Source organism: Muntiacus reevesi, chromosome 2 (genome assembly GCF_963930625.1).
Source record: "Muntiacus reevesi chromosome 2, mMunRee1.1, whole genome shotgun sequence".
Classification (NCBI taxonomy): domain Eukaryota; kingdom Metazoa; phylum Chordata; class Mammalia; order Artiodactyla; family Cervidae; genus Muntiacus; species Muntiacus reevesi.
This window is the reverse complement of record NC_089250.1, coordinates 45,573,984-45,595,066: the sequence shown is the minus strand read 5'-3', so window position 1 is coordinate 45,595,066 and position 21,083 is coordinate 45,573,984. Positions and strand designations below refer to the sequence as shown.

At 46.0% G+C, this 21,083-nt stretch overlaps 1 protein-coding gene and 1 non-coding gene across 11 annotated transcripts in view; one reads left to right on the top strand and one right to left on the bottom strand.

The window, feature by feature from the left end:
- The window catches only part of DIP2C (disco interacting protein 2 homolog C), a 288,874-nt gene that overhangs the window by 51,296 nt on the left and 216,495 nt on the right, over nt 1-21,083 (bottom strand). For all 10 annotated transcript variants that reach the window (XM_065921423.1, XM_065921432.1, XM_065921426.1 and 7 more), the window contains 8 exons: nt 19,969-20,062; nt 19,770-19,889; nt 18,477-18,591; nt 6,126-6,265; nt 5,485-5,621; nt 4,109-4,317; nt 2,978-3,092; nt 2,315-2,516 (listed from right to left, as the gene is read on the bottom strand). In XM_065921423.1, coding sequence (XP_065777495.1) covers nt 2,315-2,516; nt 2,978-3,092; nt 4,109-4,317; nt 5,485-5,621; nt 6,126-6,265; nt 18,477-18,591; nt 19,770-19,889; nt 19,969-20,062 — 1,132 coding nt within the window. The remainder of the gene's footprint in view (nt 1-2,314; nt 2,517-2,977; nt 3,093-4,108; nt 4,318-5,484; nt 5,622-6,125; nt 6,266-18,476; nt 18,592-19,769; nt 19,890-19,968; nt 20,063-21,083) is intronic.
- On the top strand, nt 16,105-16,211 carry LOC136162106 (U6 spliceosomal RNA). The gene has a single exon (XR_010661954.1). It is a non-coding gene; the product is annotated as a U6 spliceosomal RNA (small nuclear RNA).

Genomic DNA, 21,083 nt, shown 5'->3' with positions numbered 1-21,083 from the left:
TACCATGAAAACAAAGACAAACAGGAGCAAACCTCAAGTGAGGGGGCACAGAAATAAAGCTTTCAGCATCTCCCCTAAGCGTCCTCCCAGGCCACTGCCTTTGTTCTCTGGTGAAGGGTATTCAGTATTTGCTGGAAAAAACTAGCTTTTTGACAACAGAGTCATATAACCTTCATTATTTAACAAGAATAGATGAGACACCAGATACCATTAGGGAATCCTTCCTTAAAACTGCCAGTTACATGAAGCTGTCCTTTCCGCGTTGCCTCAGAGTGGTGTGGATGCCCTGGCACTACTCAGTGCCCTGACCAGCCGGTTCTCACAGCCCACTCGCTGGGTCACCCTTCCCTGTCCACAGTTCCCAGTCATCCGGCGACATCTGAGCACTGCAGCCCTGCGGTGGTCGTAGCATTTACCAGTGATCCTTCATCCTAAGCATCTGTCTTGAACTCTGGTCACCAACAGCGTCCCAGTACCTGGGCCCACCCGGGGCCAGGACACCAGGTCGAGGTGTCCAGGAATGAACAGGGTTAGAGGAGGGAGAGGGAGTGAAGCCTCCCTGGAGAGCCCAGAAACTCTGGCAGTACAAACATGCCAGGCTTTTTTTCCATCCTTTTCTCATGCTCATGAAGGGCTGTGCCCTGTGTCTGTCTTGACTGGCCACCCGAAGCCAGTGTCCACAAGATGTGAAGAAGTGGATGCTTCACTGGGAAATAACTCTACCCTCCACACCACAAACAGGGGTCAAAACAACAAAACAGAGGTAAGAGGAAGAAAAGAGAGGAAGAACATTAATAAGGAATCTGAGAATATTAGAAAACTTCAGAGAAAGATTACTGGTAAATGCCAACCTAAGGTGCCCAGAAAGTACTGAGAGCTGAGGCCTTGTGAGCTCTTTCAGGGAGGATATAAGCTCTACCATGGGAGTCCCAGCCCGGCCCCACAGGTTACTCTGCTGGCAGAGCGTGGTGGTCAGCCAGTGGGTGACCCCGTTCCTCCTGCAGCACCAGTGCCCTCACCTGAATCTGGAGAGACGGCTCACTCTCACTGCATCAAGCTTGCTTCAGTAGGTGGCCTGGTTCCTACGTCTACCACCACTGCGCTGTACCCAGGGTCCATCAACCATCTCTAGCCAACTTGTCATGATCTCTGCCCCTGTTGCCATGCTTCATCAGTGGAGCAAAGAGCATCAGGCCTGGGTCTGTCTCTCCAATACTCTGGCCCTACAGCCTTGGGTTAGATCCTGAACCCCTCTGTGGCATGATCTCATTTCCTTGTAAAATGGAAACAAGAACACCCACTCCTTAAGGCTCCAAGAGGATGAGACAGGTTAATACCAATAATGTATATAGGCATGGGTGGCTTGTGCCAGGCCTGCTACTAGTCGTTCTAACACCCCTTGGGCTCACCTGGCCGCCCCCCTGGTCTGTTTGCATGTCAAGCCTGGGGGCTAAGGGCTTTCCATCACTATACTAACACCACATTCTTGCAATAAATTCCTCTTCACTGGTAACTGGATGCCACCTTAAAGAGCATAATCGTTGCTAAGAGGACCAAGTCAGATGATTTATAATTACATGTTCCCTGATAGTTCAGTTGGTAAAGAATCCGCCTGCAGTGCAGTAGACCCCGGTTTGATTTCTGGAACGGGAAGATCCGCTGGAGAAGGGATAGGCTACCCACTCCAGTATTCTTGGGCTTCCCTTACGGTTCAGCTGGTAAAGAATCCGCCTGCAATGCAGGAGACCTGGGTTTGATCCCTGAGTTGGGAAGATCCTTGGAGAAGGGAAAGGCTATCCACTCCAGTATTCTGGCCTGGAGAATTCCATGGACTGTATAGCCCATGGGGTCACAAAGAGTCAGACACAACTGGGCGACTTTCACTTCCACTAAACTGCAAATCAGCAGACAAATGTTCAGCATCATGATGACACCACAAATGAAGCTGCAGAACTCCTCACAGGCTCCAAGGGCTGTAAGCTATCGAAGAGGTTTGCAGGCTTTATTCTAACGTCTGCAGGAAGGAACAGTGACCCTGAGAGGTGCTTTGCCAGAGTCCTCAAGGAGGTCTGAGACCTGCCAGGGAGGCTGGGCTCAGGTACTGCCAGCACCTCTCCTTCCCAGTGGCCCTCACCCTGGGCCTGGACTCCACTACCTTCCTCCCACATGTGGCAGCAAGACAGTGTTTAGGAGGAGGCTGACCTGCCAGAGTGTATAACCAGAGGCTGGAGAAGAGGAAGGCTGAGAACAGGGTTGGTGTGGCCCTCGCCCAGACCCAGGACCACCCCAGGCCCTCACAGCCCTTCAGATGTACCTGGTTGCTTCTGCCGAGGCTTAGGCAGGTTTGTAACGCATGTGTGGGGACACATGAGGACATTGCAAGGGTGAAGTGAGCCCTCCAGGAAGAGCTGCTTCGTTTCTGACAAATGGATGCCCCCGAGTGGGGTTTTGGGGAGGGTGTTTGCTGGAACCAAGGCCAGACAATAAACCCCAACTTGATGTATACTGTCGATTGCCTGGAAAGTCAGAAGAGAAAGAACATGTGAAGCAGGTATAGTGAACAGACAAAGAGCTAATACTCAGACTGTGCACAGCACAACACACAGAAGCACATGCAGCACCCGCAAAGCTCCCATCATGGAGACATTGAGGTCAGGAAGGCAGGTCGCCAACCCAAGCAGAACACAGTCACAGAGCATGCGTGGAACACCACACACGTGAGAACAGACACTGGGAGGAAAAAAGCACGCTCTCAAAGTCATAACAAGAACTCTTGCTGTGACCTCCATGAGCGAATGGGAGCAGCTCTGCACACCTCTGACCCCTAGGCCAGGTCTATTTAGCTCCCCACCCCCAGGAGGCAAGCCCAGGTTCTGCGGCTGATGAGTCTCTGGTCAGAGGAGGGATAAGCAGAGTGCTCAATGGCACAGGGAAAATGATGTGAGCAGGGAGGGGGCTCGGGGTAGGCGCAAGCTACCTGCAGCACCCTGCTCATCCACTGGAAGCTGTCCTCTTCCGTGGAGTCTGGCCTCTGCTCAGCCACAATCACAATCCTTTCGTCGTGCAGGACAGTCACTGAAAACACGGCTATTCTGTGGATGTAGACAGGACACGTCGGTGAGCACGTGCTGGGGATGCTCACAGAAGGACTGGCCTTGCCATGAAGGGCTTCATAACTACTATGACCGGAGAGCTCAGAGGTTTGCACCAACTGCAGCTTTCCAACTTTCCCCCGGGAAAGAAAAACTGCAGCTTCCAACTTCCAGGAGCTCACCCACAAAAGCACAGGGGGAGAAGTCTGACAAAGCCAGGGGGCAGGTGGAGGACGACTGCCACACTTCTTGTGGAAGCAGCCTGCTGCAGCTTGGGCAATGGATCTCAAGCCAGGACAGACAGGAGTTGCGCAGGTATCAAAACTGCTGAAATTTACTCGGACCTGCAATTTGCATCTTGAGTTTGTACCTGCGAAGCAATCTTCTCCCAGTGAGCAGAACTTTGCCATTGAGGAGTTTTGGCTTTCTGCTAGCCCAGATTCTCTCAGGGGAAGCACAGACTGGCCCTCTGGGGGGGTCCTCTGCACAAAGGTGGCTGGGCTACACCCAACCCGAAGCTCTGCGTCTTCCTGCTCCTGCCAGCTCAGCTACATAGGGCGAAACCCAGAGCAGCTGACTTCCTCCAAATCAGCAAAACCTCAGGAGCCATGGTCAGTGATCCAGCATTGGCTGTGTGCCAACCAGGGGTTAGGAACACCACCCAGCAGGAACCCACGGGAGGCAGTTTATGGCTCATTTGTTACCTTTGGGTGAATGAACTGCAACAAGATAAATGCTTGGTTCTATTCTTTGTGTAGTTTATTAATTAAAAATATGCTTTTCAAATGGATATGATTCTTTAACTTGGAGAACCTAGTGAAAATACATTTATCGGGCTCAGAAAATTTTCATAAAATTGGACATTAGGAACTGCACAGAATCACAGAAGTGACAGAGTTCAGGGGCTTCAGTGTACAGAGGAGGACAGAGTGTCCCATTAGTTTAAGCAATTTTCTGCAGCTTTATATAAAAAGTGTAGCCTGTGGAGAACCATACAAACCACAGAGCACACCCACCTTCCTCTGTAGACGAATTTCATGGGCTCCACAGCCAGTGCTGTGGCCACGATGTCATCGGCGTTGTGTCTGCGTCCGCTGACCACCATAAGCCCGTCCATCTTGCCCACCACGAACACAAGCCCTCCAGGGCCAACGAAGCCGAGCAAGCCTGTCCTCACGAATGGGTACTCACTGACCGGGGCCCCTGAGCTCGTCACCGGGAACACCTGGGGACAAGGAACTCTTGAGTGCCTGCTGGGGCCCGACCTCCGCCCTCCTCCGTGAAACCCTCTGCTCCTGCTTCCCTCCGCTGGGTCTCTTCACCTGGCCCTGGTGGGAGAAGCCCAGATCTGCACAGTTGCCATGAGCGCCCACCTGCGGACATATCCCCTTTCCCCATTCCCACTCTCACAGCTTGTCCCTGGCCCACATGCAGGGCCCTCTGAAGAAGCCTGCCACAGTTTAATGAACTCTAATTCATTCTTCTGCTTATAAAACCACAGCATAAAAATGGTTAAGTGGAGAAGCAAGGCACACTTTAAATAACATCTGTCAGTAGTAAAATGATTCTTGTTCATTACACTGCTGTCTTCCTTACTGGAAACACACTCAAAAATACAGAGGGAGCAGCCCCACCACGAGTTCAAATTCGATCCCTAGTTCCCTCCCACCTAACACATAAGCCACACAGAATAGAAGACAGGTTTCATTTAGACTGTGTCTGGATCAGTTTCAAGGGCACTTAGAAACCTGAATCCAGACTCAACAGATCTGCCTGTACAAGCCACATCACATGTGTTCACATCCAAAGTTATATTTAAAGTTATAGCCTTTAAAAAATTTATCCCCAATCAACTCTATTTGCTAACATACAACTTAGTCAAAGTGTGCTCCTCCTAAGGTCAGCACACTTGGTGAAATGGTAAGAATTCTGAGAATGTTGGGTTTACCAGGCAGTGTGCACATGTGTGTGCTAACTGCACGCCACACCATGTGCACACAGCACGGACACACGCTTATGTGGTGGAGGCAGTTGTGTAGTGTGAATGCTTGGCAGAGGCGGACAGTCCCTAAGGAGGCCGCTGCGCCCTCCCTCAGCAGGGCTGTGCGCTCCCCAGCCCCACCCATCAGCTGCTGCTCTTTCTAGATGGGTGAGAATGGCAATGAGAAAAAGGCCGCCTCTAGAGAAACTGTACTTGCTCTTTCTCAACTCTGGTTATGAGGTGAAAACAAAGCTGCTAAGCCAAATTTATCAAAAGCTATATAAAATGGCAGGAGAAAGTACAACCATTTTAATTACCATGAACATGTTTGACTGAGAAATCACCATCTCCTTTCACATCTATTCCACACACCTGGCAAAAGCTGTCCGATGGGGCTCACCTGCCACCTACCTCGAAGGTGTTCTTGGTCATACCCGAGAGACCATAGTAGGACATGCCCGTGGCTACCGCGCACACGCAGAGCTCCCCGACTTCGTCTGTCCTGCACAGCTGGGGAACCCCGTCCGGCTTCACCGAACACATGATGGCTAAATGCAAAACAGGAAGCACAGGTGACTTTAGAGAGGGAGTGGGGGGAGCTGGAGAGGAGAAATAAATGGATACAAAAAAGAACACAAACAGAAATAGCATCTGCAGCAAAACCACAAGTGAAAGAGAACAGGCCCTCAGAGTCCCTGAAGCAAGTTGTGATTTTCTTGTTGCAGTAAAACATTTCATAGCTGTGCACTGCTGTAAGTTTAGGGTGTAAATGGGATTTACACACCATGCAGATATGAGGATGACACTGAGAACAGACCACATGGCGTGTGTCATCAGCCAGCGCACACGGCCTCCAGGACACAGTCTGAGCCCTGAAACCAATGAGCACAGGATACCTGCTCCAGTCTCTTGAGCCTGTCTGAATAGAAAGCCTCCCTGTCCCATGGGAAGCTTCATCTTTACCTCAGACTCCCCATCGAGGCGGGCCCTCAGGAAAGGCTGAAGGGTGCTAGTTCTCCAGCCTGTGGCTCTGCACCCACCCCCACCCTCACCTCCAGGCATCACGAGGCCGACGTCCTGCACGGTGAGCACAGACAGCTTTTCCTCCGAGTCCACGCGGATGACCCCATAGGTCAGCCCATGCATGGATAGGACGCCGCGGCCTGGGGGCTGGTTGCTGTCGTCGGTGGGCCTATGAGGACAGGTTGCATCTGATTAGAAGTATGTCAGCTGTCTGAACACAGACACGCATGTCCACATGCCACCTGCACACCAAGGCTGCCCCTTCAGGCCCTAAGGGCAGACACAGCTGTCACACGCCCTGTGTTCTCTGCTCAGGACACACTGAGGTCTGCTCCTAAAATCTGCTAGACTCCTGAGAAGCATGGAGATCCCACAGGGCTCCCTTGTGTCCCTGCCTTCCCCTTACATGCATGCACTAGACACCAACCAACTCCTCCAACTTACTCCTTCTCCCTGCAAGGTCGGATCTTCTAGGTTTGAAAATGGCTAAGAAGGGAAACTCAAGTCTCCAGGAAGGAAAATGACAGTAGTGAACAGAAATGCCAGACTGTGAGTGTGGCCTCCCGGTCAGACATATGCTGAGCGTGCGCACTCTCAGTTTTAAGAACTGGCAATTATTTGGATGAGAGACCAGCTATCAAGTGCTTGATGGTTAGGGAAGGTACAGCTTCCCACATCCAGGGTCTGCTGTCATCGCCCCAGCTCACCTCCACTTGTGTCCTCACTGCTTCCACTCAGCATCTGGTGGTGCTCGCCCTCATGCCCACCCACTTCCCTGGGGCCCAGGCCACCTCCTCGCCTCTGGCAGGGTGCCTCATGGCCCTCTCCTTCACTGTCCCCCAGGGTGGCTCGTCACGCCACTAATAGCACCTCCATGCCCTCCTCCACAACAGGTACCTTCTAACCATCCACCCAGGCCTCCTCCATGAGGGCAGGGGCTTTCCTCTGGTCACTGCTGAACCCCCACCCCTGGAGTAGCGTCCAGTAAAAAATGTCTGCCGACTAGATCAGTGAATAAACAAAACATTTACAGGATCATGGATTTTATCCCTGAAAACGAAAGATTCTTCAATGTGAGCAGAGTGAGAGAATATAATTTTGGTAAACATCACCTTTGTTTCTCTAATTTTCCAAATATATTTTCTATATGATTGCTGGAAAAAGTCAAACAATCTTTTTGGCCAACCCAATACAAACGCCTAAGGTGTTTTAGGACCTAAAATACAAGCTATAGATAGCAGTCTGCCATATGGCTTTGAAGTATTTCATGAAGGTTCATAATGAAACTAAAAAACATAGATGGGGAAACAAAAGCTAAAATTTGCAATAACAGGTATTTGAATCAAGTTATTGGTATATTTTAAAAAGAAGCATATATATCAGTTACATTTCAATTTAAAAAAAATAAGAGTCTGAAAATCAAACTATTCCATCTGTAACAACCAAGAGGAGTAGCACTAAAGAATACAAAAGCAAGGTTGCCCAAATAATAAGACCCACATGAAACCACCTGGAAATGAGCCCCAAAGAGTAGAACTGATATTGATCTCCTGGCTGTATCTTTTCCAAAGGCTCCAATAAAATTGAAAGAGGAGCCTCGCAGAAACCCTAGGGGGCCAGGACTCCCTCACCCTCATCCTCAATCAAGACCTCATGTTGAGAGTCAGAATCATCAGCCTGAGCACCTACTGTGGACAGAACTATGCTCCCTCCAGAAGACATGTTCCTGTGCCAACCCCCTGTACCCAGAACGTGACTTTGTTGGGAAACAGGGTCTTTGCAGAAATAAGTAGTTTGTAAAGGGTTATAGGTCTACAAGCCAGGGTTGCTGGCACCACCAGAAGTTGGAGAGATGCCCAGAGCAGATTGCCCTCAGAGCTCCAGACAGAGCCAACCTTGCTGACAACTTAACCTCAGACACTAAGACCCCAGAGCTGTGAACTGTTACAAAAGCCCAAGCAAATGAACATTCTTAATAAGATTTATAGGTACTCCTGTATTTATTTTAAAAATCCACATGAAAGCAAAATGCTGAACCAGCCAAGACATATCCCAAGTATGGGAAGATTTAAGAACTGATACGTTGTGACCAAGAAGCCAGGATGAGAAGTTCTTTCATGACCCAGCAGTGTATACAGTCTGTCTTAGATACGAGATCCACTTTCCAACATCCAGTATTTAAATATCTTAAAATCATGAACTGCATTTATTACAGGAAATTTTCAATTATGTTTGTAAAATGCTAGTTATGGGAAGACAGAGTTCACTCACCTAAATGTAAACCAACAGCACTAACTTTGCATTACTGTAATCTATGCCATATATTATATTTAACAGAGTCCCTGCAAGTCAGACTTTCTTGGCAGCTTTGCAAAATACATGCAAGAAGGCAGCACAGAAGCACCTTAACTCCTAGGCACAGTACTTGGCCTTGCTGCTCACTTGCTCACAGCCCTGCGATCCTGATTGTGTCCCCCAACCTTTCCGCAGGGCCTGTTGTGCCAAGGAGGGAGTGGGAGCTGTGCTCAACTGGGCCCTTTACACACCAACTTACTCATGACCGTGAACCTGCAGAGGCATTGCTACTCTACCATTTTACAAAATAGAAAACCAAGGCTCAGAAATATTAACTTAGTTGCCTGTGTGAGTGGAACGGCTTGTGGGGATTCAGCCCCACAGAGGAGCCCCTGCCCAACCATCCTGTCTCCTTTCCCAACACTTTCCCTTCCTCTGGCCTAGAAGACTAGGCAATTTTTAGTTCACTGTAAGTTTTTTCATGAAATTTTAAAACAGTGGTATGAGTAATGTGAGCACACCCTTCGGATGGACATGGCAAGCTCTGCATGAGAACACACGGCAGAAGGCTAAGACTCTGCTCACCTCCAGCCCTACCCACTCCTCTGGCAGCCACTACCCACGGTAAAAGTGAAGTTTCAGTCTTTTTGGCCCTATTGCCTATAAAGTATGTGCACACACAAATATGTTTACACCAAAGAGAAGCAGAACCCCATGTGCACATTCTTCTGCAGCTTGCTGTTCTCACCAAACACCTCACAGAACTTCCCACATGGGTGTGTGCCTGTTAACACATACAGGATGTGTCCCGGACACACCAACAAACTGATCTGCTTTAATTATTACATGGTGTTCAATAATACGAACACATTTTTCTTTCATTTAATTTGTATGCATTTGGAAATATTTCTGTAAGATACATACCTAGAAATGGAATGGAGGGATCAAAGAGCATATACATTTAAAATTTTAATAAAGCCTAAATACCTTCTCAAAATAGAGAAGCAAATGGCCACCCACTCCAATATTCTTGCCTGGAGAATTCCATGGATAGAGGAGCCTGGTGGGCTACAGTCCTTGGGGTTGCAAAGAGTCAGACATGACTAAGCATGCACACACACACCTTCTCAAAAGACTGTGTCATTTTGCAATCCCACCAAGAGTGAATGAATATTACTGTTTTCACTCACAGTCCATTGCACTGTGGGCTCAGAATGCTATTCTTAAGCATTTTACATATGTTAACTAATATGTTAACTTGTGTCTTCTTCACACAAGCCGATGAGACAGGCATGACCGTTCCTCACTCATAGACAGGACATGCACCACCAGGGCAACAGTGGTGGGGTTGGCCAGGCAGCATGCCCAGACTAGTTTCAGAACCCATGTCTTCCACCTCGGTGCTAAGCTAAGCTGCCCTCAGCCTTACCCGTTTCTACACACCTGTGCTGACACTGATCACCAACCTTATAACTGTTTCCAATATGGTGAGTAAAATGCATTTCTCATTGTTGTTTCAATTTGTATTTCCAGGATTATTAACCAAGTCAGGTGATCTTTTTCTCCATTAACACCCTCCTAGGAAATAAAAAATCCAAGGAGATAAACTAGGTGAGGGGAGAAAAACCAATCCCAATAAGCAAGATTCTTAGGAATTTCAAAACATCTACTTTAATAATCAAAACAAGTAAACTGAAAAATGGCTGAGAGTGCCACAGACCCATTTGTCAACTTCCAGGTTCAATTCCAAGGTGAACAGTGTACTTATGCATCTCACACAGAACACAAATTACAGGAGGAACCATCCTGGCAATCTCAGGACCACACAGAGCTGTCTTCACAGTCTAAGAAAGCACACAGCTAGGAATGGCGAACACCGCCATGGTGGAAAAAGGGAAAAGCCCATTTGAAGCCAAAGAAGAGGCCCCGCAAGGAAGGAGCTGATAGAGAAGGCCTTCAGTGGGCAGTCTGTACCCACTGTTATTTGTGGTGCCATTTTTAGCCTCTAACACACTCAACATGATCAGCTTTGAGCTGATCACACTTCTACAAGGCCTAAAGAAAGAACTCCCACACATGCAATGAACACATCAATACTGTGCAAACAGCTAGCCAGGTTTAAACATGCAGCGATGCTAAGTAAGTGGGGTCAAGTCAGCAACAAAGATTCTGAGGACTTCCACTGCTGGGACTCAACAAGGAAACTACATCTTCTTAATGCCCTGACATCCTCCAAGACCTCGGCTAGCTGGGACAACAAAGGCACAAGGTTGAAACATAGTATTCCCCAAATTAGGAGTTATTTTAATGTAGTTTTGTCCCTTTTCTCTGATGAGAGCAATACATGCCACATTAAAAAACCATTTTAAGAGCTGAGTAACATACAAAGGAACGTTTCTCCCTATATCACATCCTCACCTATTCAGTAAGTATGTAGTTAGATTTTTTTTTTCTGCTAAATCTATTACTTACAGAGGCTTAATTTTCTCTCAGCCAGAAAAGGGATCACACCATACACACTGTTTACAAGATGTGTTCTTCATTTGTCCTGGTTACTTTTCCCTGTCAGAGAGCAATCATCCAAAACCAGCAGGGAGACAGCCTGCAAGTCTGGGGTTAGGGAGGCTACTTCCCAGCATCTCCCTCTGTGAACCTCAGTCTCCATCAAAGCAAACTTCTGTGCTCAATTCAGTATAACACCAAACACAGTAAAATCAACTCAAACACACATGATCAGGACAATGAGATAATATGGCTACTCTGCTTTTCACTGCTACCTCATTAAGTCATTTTAATTTAGATGATTATCATCTCCAAACTATTTTGTTAGAGAAGTTTTAAAATTTTATCTAAATTTTTAGATAAAATGACGAACAATGTATTTTTATCTCTTATGTTTTAAAAATAAGATAATGGATCTCCAAACTGACATTTTTGGGCAGTCAAAAATATTCTTGAAAACCCCACTTCAACCCCATAGGCTGTATTAACTGTTTTTCAGTCTGGATCACTAGTTGGTTTGCCTCTGTCAGAAATCGTCAAATTTCAGTATAACCTAGGGGCTACATGGTAAGGACAGTTCCATGTTTGCTATCTTTGCCTTTTGTTTCTGCCCAGCTTTCTAACTACTAAATTAGATACTTTTTCAAGGTGGAAATACTTATGGTGGCACAGGAGTATCTTTAGCATTCTTTGGAATTACTGACTTAACTACTGTGTTTTATATATATATATATACACACACTTTTTTTTTTTAATTGCCAAAGTGTCAAGATACTGAAAGAATACCTTGTAGTTAAAAGGGCCACAAAAAGTTTTTTTAGTTCAATCAACATTATCACAATGTAGCTGTTAAACAATGGGCTCTATCATCTATATTTTAGAGATGGAGACACAATCAAATGCAACCAAGAAGAAACCCAGTCCAGAAAACAACCTATTGGCATCCATCTTGTCCTGGTTTTGTAATTCTTCTGTTGAGTTTAGGCATCATGGATCCTTATTTCTCCAGTAATTTTTATTCTACAATTAGCCTTCAGAGAAAAAAATACTAAACATTCATCTGGGGATGCACACTGCTGGCCCAGACATTGGCCAGGGCCCTGCTGCCAGCTCTCCAGTGCACAGGTACTCCCTGCTCCTTTCCAAGCAGGATCCGGAGGTGACTGTGTCCTTCTCGCACCCGAACCTTCCAGGACACTCCCTTTCATGTAGGTGAGAGGCCTGCTGCTGCCTTCAAGAACAGGGACATCAACATTACTTAGTAGCCATGACCACGGGTGCCAAGCCACCAAACCTGGTGTCCACTCTGGCAAGACCAACTCAGAGCAGCCTCAGAAGGCCAGCCCTCCTGGCTTCCAAACCCAGATCCACTGGCTGCCCAAGCAGCTTCCCTGTAACAAGCTGGCTTGAAGATTTACAAACATTTTAACAGAAGACCATCACAGAGCAATATGTGTTCAGAAAATCTGAGCAATGGAGATGCATCGGCAATTTTTCTTCACTGAGGACCACAGGCCAACCACTCAGTGCAATTTTCTACTTAAATGGACAAAAGCCAAGCAGGCAATCATCTGCTTCCAGCTCTTTACTGCAAGTTCAATCTCTTCTTCACCACAGGGTAAAACAAGCTGTCCTGGGAAGGTTATTCAGACAGGGCACAAATGCTCAGACAACAGCATAAAGGAAAAAATCAGCTCCCAACCCTTCAAGTGAGAATGAAGGACTCAGCAACAGAAACAGACTGACAAGGCAGCCAATCACTTGTTTTTTGCTTTTTTACATTTTCTTTTAAAGATCATCCTATGAGTACTAGACAAAGTGTGAGTGCTACAATGCTTCCCATGCTGATTTTATAATATTTAAGAAAGTATCCAGTTTGTCCTCACTCCCAAATCCACAGGAGCAATGATGAGGCCTCCTGGGCCCCCACTCAAAACTTGAGTGAATAGAATGGATCAAAGTTGTTTTTACTTAATAACTTGCTCTCTCACTTCTTACGTGTGCAAAGTGCACTTCAAGTTTCAGGAAAAAAAAAAAAAAGCACAAAACACAAAAAGACAGATTCATATTCCAAAAGCAAGACCATTCTGTAGACACAGCCATGTGTGTGGATACCAGACAGAACAGGAATCTGACCTCTAGCTACTGGTCACACAGCCTGTAGAGGAAGATGTTCCAAAAAAAAAAAATGAGTGTTCTCACAAGTTTGCTTGAAAATGAACTTAAATACGAACATGTAAGAAACAAGGATGGTGAACAAAACAGGTTCTAAACAACAAGAGTTTAGCATGTGTTTTTCGTCTGCATTCACCCCGAGACAGAGACCCTGTCACCCACTTCACTGTCACGCTGTCTGAGTATGACACCGTCACAGAGCAATGCCCTGTGCTGCATACCCAGCGCTCACAGCTCAAACGCAGCACATGCAGGTCTTCCCTGGCATTAGAGCATCACCCCAGAGCCCCAGGATGCTGCCCCACACCCTACCTGTGTACATGCCTTCTCCCTCTCCCCTGTCTCAGCCCTTCTCAGGACCAGCCTCATGGGCGTGTGGGCAGTAGGGACATGGCCTTTCTGCTGATGCTGCTTTCTCGGGGAATCAGATCATGATACAAAAACTTTATGCAGTTAGCTGCACCTAGTCAGTCAAGTCAAATTAAAGCAAACAAACAAAAACCCACATGACTTCACTCAGGTAAAATGCAAACCTACATCTTTCTGCTTAGGTGAGTGTACACATCCAGTATACAGACATGCGGGAAAGAGCTGAACTCTTCACAGCCTTTGCTGCTGGTGAATTACAAAGGGTCATTGTAAGTGTACAGCAAGTGACTTTTATGCCTCACTTTAGATATTTTCCATTTTTCTTTTATTCATCTATTAACAAAATACATACTAAACACCAACCATCAGCCAGAGACAGAGAATAAGCAATAATACACCAGTGAATCCGCCAGCCTGTGAGAAGGAAGCAAATGCTGAGAGGGCATCACAGTAAGTCATGTGAGCATGGGGCGGTCAGGGCAGGCCTCAGCCATGCTGCCCTAGGGGCACACCAGAGACCAGGCGGTCTGGCCACAGGGAGGGAGGATGGGACCAAGAAGGGGCGTGACCAGACAGACTGTGTGGCCTTGTGGTTCCTGGTCAGATGGGACAGCAGGGCAGAAGGGTGGGAACTCAGGGAGGCAGTGGAACAAAGTGTTGGGTTTGGATGTCCCCTGGCAAACTGGACAGGATGCTGGAGCTGGTGGAGGTGTGGGGTGTGCTTACATGTGGCTCCAGTGGATGGTAACAGAGGACGGGAGTGGAGGCTTAAACTAAAAATCACGTCTACTCAGCCTCCACCTCTCCTTCCCACATGAAAGGAGAACTGAGTCCACAGTGGCCAAGACCTAAGAGATGAAAACCAGCCCCCAATTTTCACAAGCCCCTGGAGCTAATCTGAACTCCTCATGGACAGGGAACTCATGTGAAGCCTGGGAGGGGGGCAACAGGAGGGACAGTGGCTACACACAGCTTGGAGCAGACACGGGGTGCGGGCACTGGGGCTGATGTGCCAGGTGCAGGGAGGAGGCACAGGTCTAACTGGTCCACAGTGACTTAATCAGTAAGTCAGTCTACCCTCTGCCCTTTCTATCACAGGAGGTGGTTGTGAAAATCAAGGTAAGACTGAAAAGCACTTTTTCAAATGTACACGTTTAGGACAAACTCAAGGTAAATAACACCATGGCGAGCACCTGGCTGGTCTTGAAATGCACCCTGAACTGCCCCCTAGAACCTCTCTCCTACCAGGTATGATGGGCATGAAGTTTGTGATTTCAAGTCACATCAAAATCAAAATAGGTGGTCAGGTAGCACATCTCCACAGTGGAGATGCTCTGTGAGCATCTCAGCACACGGGAATTTGCTGACTGTCTGAGGCCGGTCATCTCCAGTGCTCTGTTCACTTAACTGCACAAAGTAAACGATTTTCTGAGGCACTGCAGACAGATGTGTGCTGCCTACAGATGCTGTATCTCCAGAACCACAGAGCACCTCAAAGACATGACATCACTTGGTCAAAGCCATGAAAAAAACTCAGAAAAATAACTCAGTGAAGCAGAGATCAGCAATTTATCAGAGTTCAAACTACTGGTCATGAATATGCTCACTGAACTTGGGAGAATGGAGGAATTTCCCCAAAGGCACAGAAAATGTGAAAAGAACCAAACGGAACTAAAGAATAACAGAAATGAAAATGACACTAGAGGGACCCAATAGTTCAGCTTAGAGAACGTGGAATCGATCAGCCATCTGGAGAACACAGTAGTAAAAATCATCCAATAGGAAAACAAAAAAGAAACAAAAGACAGGAGGACAGTTTAAGGGGCTTCTGGGACAACATCAAGTGTGCTGATGTTCACAGTATAGGGTCACAGAAGGAGAAGAGACAGAAACCCTGTCTAAAGAAATAATGGCTGAGAACTTTCCTGACCTGGGAAAGAAGACAGACCTTGAAGTCCAGGAAACACTGTGGGTGTCAGGATGAAATCAAAGAGATCTCCCTAATACACATTGAAATAAAATGGCAAAGGTTAAAGATAAGGGAGAATCTTAAAATCAGCAAGGGAAAAGCAACTAGTTACATATAAGGGAATCCACATAAGACTATCAGTCGACTTTTCAGAGAAACTCTGCAACCCAGAGGGTTTGGCAAGACATACTCAGAAGGCTGAAAAGAAAAACATAGAACTAAGAAGACTCTACCCACAAGGTTCTCATTCAGACTTGAAGAAGGGAGAAGAATTTTATAGAAAAGCAAAGCTGTAGGAGTTCATCACCACTAAACCATTCTTACAAGAAACGTTCAATGGACTTTTATAAGTGGAAAAGGACATAACTAGAAATAAAAAATTATGAAAGAAAAATCTCACTGGTAAAGGCAAACAGGTAGTGGTAGTGGTAAAGGTAGTGGATCAACCACCTGTGAAGCTAGTAGGAAGGTTCAAAGACAAGAGTAGTAAAATCATCTATATCCACAACAAGCAGTTAAGCAACTCACCAAAATAAAAAATGTAAAACAGAAAAAAAAAATGTAAAATAAGACATCAAAAACAAAATGGGGGGGTGGGAGTAAAAATGGAGTGCTTTTAGAATGTGCTCAAACTTACTGAAAACTTAAGTGACCATCAACTTAAAACAGATGCATATATACACAGGTTGAAATATACGGTGCTCACTTCAGCAGCACATATACTAAAACTGGAATGATACAGAGAAGATTAGCATGGCCCCTGTGCAGGAATAACATGCAAATTCAGGAAGCATTCTGTATTTTTTAAATTTAAGGCTGATTCATGCTATTGTATAGCAGAACCCAACATTACATTGTAAAGCAATTATCCTCTAATTAAAAAAAAATATATATATATGACATTCATGGCAACCACAAACCAAAAGCCTGTAACAGACACACAAAAGAATAAGGAGACAGGAATAAAGCATACCACACAAAAACCATTTTTTCTTTTCTTTCACTAATAATTCCTTGCCTTGCCTACCTCCTGCCTAGAAACCTTCCATGTGTACAACCACTAAGAGCTTAAAACTCAACATTCAAAAAACTAATAAGATCATGGTATCTGGTCCCATCACTTCATGGCAAATAGATGGGGAAATATGGAAACTGACAGACTTTCTATTTTTGGGCTCCAAAATCACTGTGGACGGTGACTGCAACCATGAAATTAAAAGATGCTTGCTCCATGGAAGGAAAGCTACGATAAAACTAGATAGCATATTAAAAAGCACAGACATCTCTCTGCCAACAAAGGAAGGTCTGTATAGTTAAAGCAATGGTTTTCTCAGTAGTCACCTACAGATGTGAGAGCTGGACCATAACGAAGGCTGAGTGCTAAAGAACTGATGCTTTTGAACTGTGGTGCTAAAGAAGACTCTTGAGAGTCCCTTGGACAGCAAGATTAAACCAGTCAATCCTAAAGGAAATCAACCCTGAATATTCACTGGAAGGACTGATGCCTAAGCTGAAGCTCCAATACCTTGGCTACCTTATGAGAAGAGCCAGCTCATTGGAGAAGACCCTGATGCTGGGAAAGGTTGAAGGCAAAAGGAGAAGGGGGTGGCAGAGGATGAGATGGTTAGACAGCATCACCGACTCAAAGGACATGAGTTCGAGCAAACCCTGGGAGATGGTAAAGGAGAGGGAAGTCTGGCATGCTACAGTCCATGAGGTCGCAAAGAGCTGGACATGACTGAACAACTGAACAACATGCTAAGCACAGCAGGGGTCCCCAACCTCCAGGATCTAATGCTTGATAATCTAAGGTGAAGCTGATATAATAATAATAGAAATACAGTGCACAATAAACAGTAATGCACTTGAATCATCCCTAAACCACCACCTGTCGCTCTCCACCTCCTTCCCCATCCACGGAAAATTGTCTTCCAGGAAACTGGTCCTGGGTGTCAAAAAGGTCAGGGATCACTACTCTACAGCATCACTACTCTAAAGTCTCTGGTGTTCAATAAATAGCAGTGTGTATCTGTTAATCCAAACTCCTGATTTATTCTCCCCCAACCCCTTCTCCTTTGGTGACCATAAGTTTATTATTTTTCTCCATATGTGTTTCTGGGAACTACTGACAAATCCAGACAGGCCCTTCTAGCCCTTCTCACCCTGGGCAAAGTCAGCTCTTATGAGCCATAACCACAGCCTGTCTCTGATAGGCACCAATGGCTCTGAAATGGGCGGCAATGCTAGAGTGACCTAGGACCAAGGGCATTGCATTTCCTGACCTTAGCAAGAGCCCCAGCAGCCCAGCTCCACACAGCAGGAGACCCCAGGCCCCAGATTCCTCTGAAGTGCTGTTGAATAGTTCAAAAGCTCAGAAAACTAGTGTGTTTACTGTGCAGTGTATATAGAACTGCCGAAAATGAAGACAACATAAAAACCATGTGTAAAGGGGAAAAGAGATGGCCACAAAATTTTCATTTCATCTGTTTACTCTGTTCTGTTAATGTTGATTAGACACTAAGTCGTGTCAGATTCTTTGCAACCCCATGGACTGCAGCATGTCAGGCTCCCCGTCCTCCACTATCTCCCGGAGTTTGCTCAAATTCATGTCCAATGAGTCAGTGATGTTATCTGACCATCTCATCTTCTGCTGTCCCCTTCTCCTTTTGCCTTCCATCTCTCCCTGCATCAGGGTCTTTTCCAATGCGTCAGCTCTTCGCATCAGGTAACCAAAGTACTGGAGCTTCAAGTTAAACCTGAGCCTAATACAAGCAAATGAAAATATGCATAACCTGCCAGGACAAGGTTCATTGCTCAGCACACCTACAGACAGACTTCCACTGACCTGGAAATCACAGTGAATCGCCAGAGTGATAAGTAAGCTTCCAACTAATGAATTTAGACTATTTCAGAAAATCCATTCTAGCATATACGAGAATGAAACCTCATCTTGAAAGTTGGGTCCTATTTTTATTCTCACACTAAGATAAACTGCGAAGACTTCCAGGCCTCTGTTAGATGCTGAATGAGACCCCTCCCCAGGCTGCCCACTGAGTTAACAGATTTGTACCTCCGGATGGCCACAGTGAGAGCCTCTGGTGAGCTGGCGCAGGGGCAGATGACTTCCTGGCGTAGACCTTTACTTTGGAAGACGTTGAGAAATGCATCACAGGAAGAAATAGACCCTAGACAGATAGAGGGGATGACAGTGGAAAATTAAAAATATCCCATAATATAATATGCCTTTGAGGTTATAATTTAGGCACATGTGGAATTAGGCAGCATGGACAAATACTTTATTCAACATAACCTACCATTTCTGTTACAATGAAAGCTAATATTATTCTCAAACACAGAACTCAAGAATTTTAAAAATGCAACTTCTATATTTAACCATACATTTTTGCTGACTGAAGAATTTAACTTTAATAACTTTTGAGACTTATTCTACCATTTTCCATATGCATGTTCCAAGAGAGAACTCTAAACCCAACTGAATGAAGAAAACATTCCTAAATATTAATATGAGTGATGAGATCAAGATATACAGTTATCAGGAACCTATCAGCTAAACTAGTTCCTAATACAAGTTTACCTTGCTTCTTTTAAGACCTATTACTCTGCAGAGTTATGGGTAAAACCATTTGTGTATTAAACAGTTCATAATTTATGGAGTTCTATTGTAAACAGAAGAATCACTTATAAAACTAATATACAAAATTACCTGTTTGCAGATCAGATGTTCTTTAAGTGTATGATGCTTTAATTTAGAAACACAGATGCTGCAAAGTTTACTAATGTGATCAGAAATATTCATTCACTCATTTTCATTCATTCACTTTGCTTCTAGTTTATATACTCTTCTCATAAAAAACAAGCTAGCAGAATTTCTGTTGCAACTGACTGAAATATTTCTCAAGGTACATTAATAGTATTCTGTGCAACTGCTCTCTTATTTTATCCAGGTAGTTTCTGGTATAGAATTTGATAATGAAATTCCATTAAAAATGGCAAAGTAAATTTCCTGATCAATAAACCTGCTACGGACCATAAAATAATTATAATCAGTATTTCTTGAGCACTTATTATATCCCAAGGAACTGTACATAGGGACTGTTGCATATCTGATGACTGCGTACCATCCTGCAGCTAAAAGAAAGAGAAGAGTTTAACAAGTCACATTTCCTCAGAATTCCTCAGAAGGAGAAAAGCCAGGACTCCACCCCAGGGCTGTGGATGGACCTTCAGGCCCTGGTGCCCTGAGGCCCTGGTAAGACTCTCCTTCACTAAGGTAAACACTAGAAAAGGGGAGACCAAAGCCCAGGGAATGAGGCTCCTCCTACCCGCCTGGTCCTTCACTTACAGGGGTTTGCGCCGTCGGCCACTATCAGCATCCGGAGAGAAGAGAGGTTGATGTCTCTCTGATCCCTGTGCGCCACCAAGGCCCAGTGCATGTCCCGGGATTTGACACAGGCCACTTTTGCTAAAGGAGAAGCAGGTGCAGTGAGTGACCGCCTATATCGTGAGATGTGTTGACACTCAGAGGCAGCCCCCCAACGCACCTTTGTACTGGCAGACTTTCTGAATCCAGGACAGCGGGTTCACCTTCATCAGTGCGTAGGGGATGCTGATCACATGCATCATGTTCATGACGCTCTGGAAGCAGGATACAGGGGTGAGTGGGCAGTAGGGTGGTGTGGGGATCCCATGAAGGGGGTGAGCAGGGGGCGGTGAGGGAAGGTTCACATGGGCATGACCCTCTAAGAGGCTGTGGGCATGGAGGTGACTCCTCAGAGAGTGTCTTGGCATCCCCAGCTTCTACTGATACAACTTAAGAATCTAAGTTCAAATCCTTTTCTTAGAAAAACTTAAGTGGAACAATCACTTTTTATTGGGCTTTCAGTACTGAAGCTTAACTCTCTAGTGTACTCTATTCATTTTAATTCACAAAATTAATTTCCTTTATTAAATGTTACACTGAATCCAAGCAGCAGTGGAGAGTTCTCTCAACCCCCACACTCTTCTATCTGGCCTGGCTCATGTAGACCAGGACCTGGAGAGAAGGCGCATTGCACCCGGGGAGAGTGCGCCCGTCAAGCTCCTGGCTGCCTGAGCTGCTCGGGCCAGGGAAGGCGCCTATTTCTTTAAATGGATAACAAACACTACCTCTTTAAGAAAATGGGTTGGTATCACACTTGCAGCCAGGACTCATATGTGGCTCATACTCATACTCATCCTCTGTGGCTGCACCCCCTGAGCCGGCAAGAGGGAACCACGATGTGGGGAAGCACTAGACAAACCTATCCTGTCAGCTCTGCCCCCTTTGTGGGTGGAGGTGGTATGAGAGGGCACAGAAGCTCTGGAGCAGCTCTGCCAGAAGACGACCATGTGCCCCTCCCTGCACACGTGAGCCTGCTCACCACCAGCACCCACACCTCGGGCTTGTTGCCCACTCCATGCAGCTGTGAGGCATTTTTCACCATAAAGATGATGGTTTGGAAGAGTGGGAGCTGTCTAGTCAGGGACCAACCAGCCTTGCTCCAGAAGGTGGCAACCAGAAAGAGACTCCGAAACTGCCAGTTCCTGGGGCAGCAACCTACAGCACAGCAACCAGCAGGTGATAACATTTCACGAGATCTACCACAGAGCTCTTGAAAGCAAGACTGTCACAAAAGAA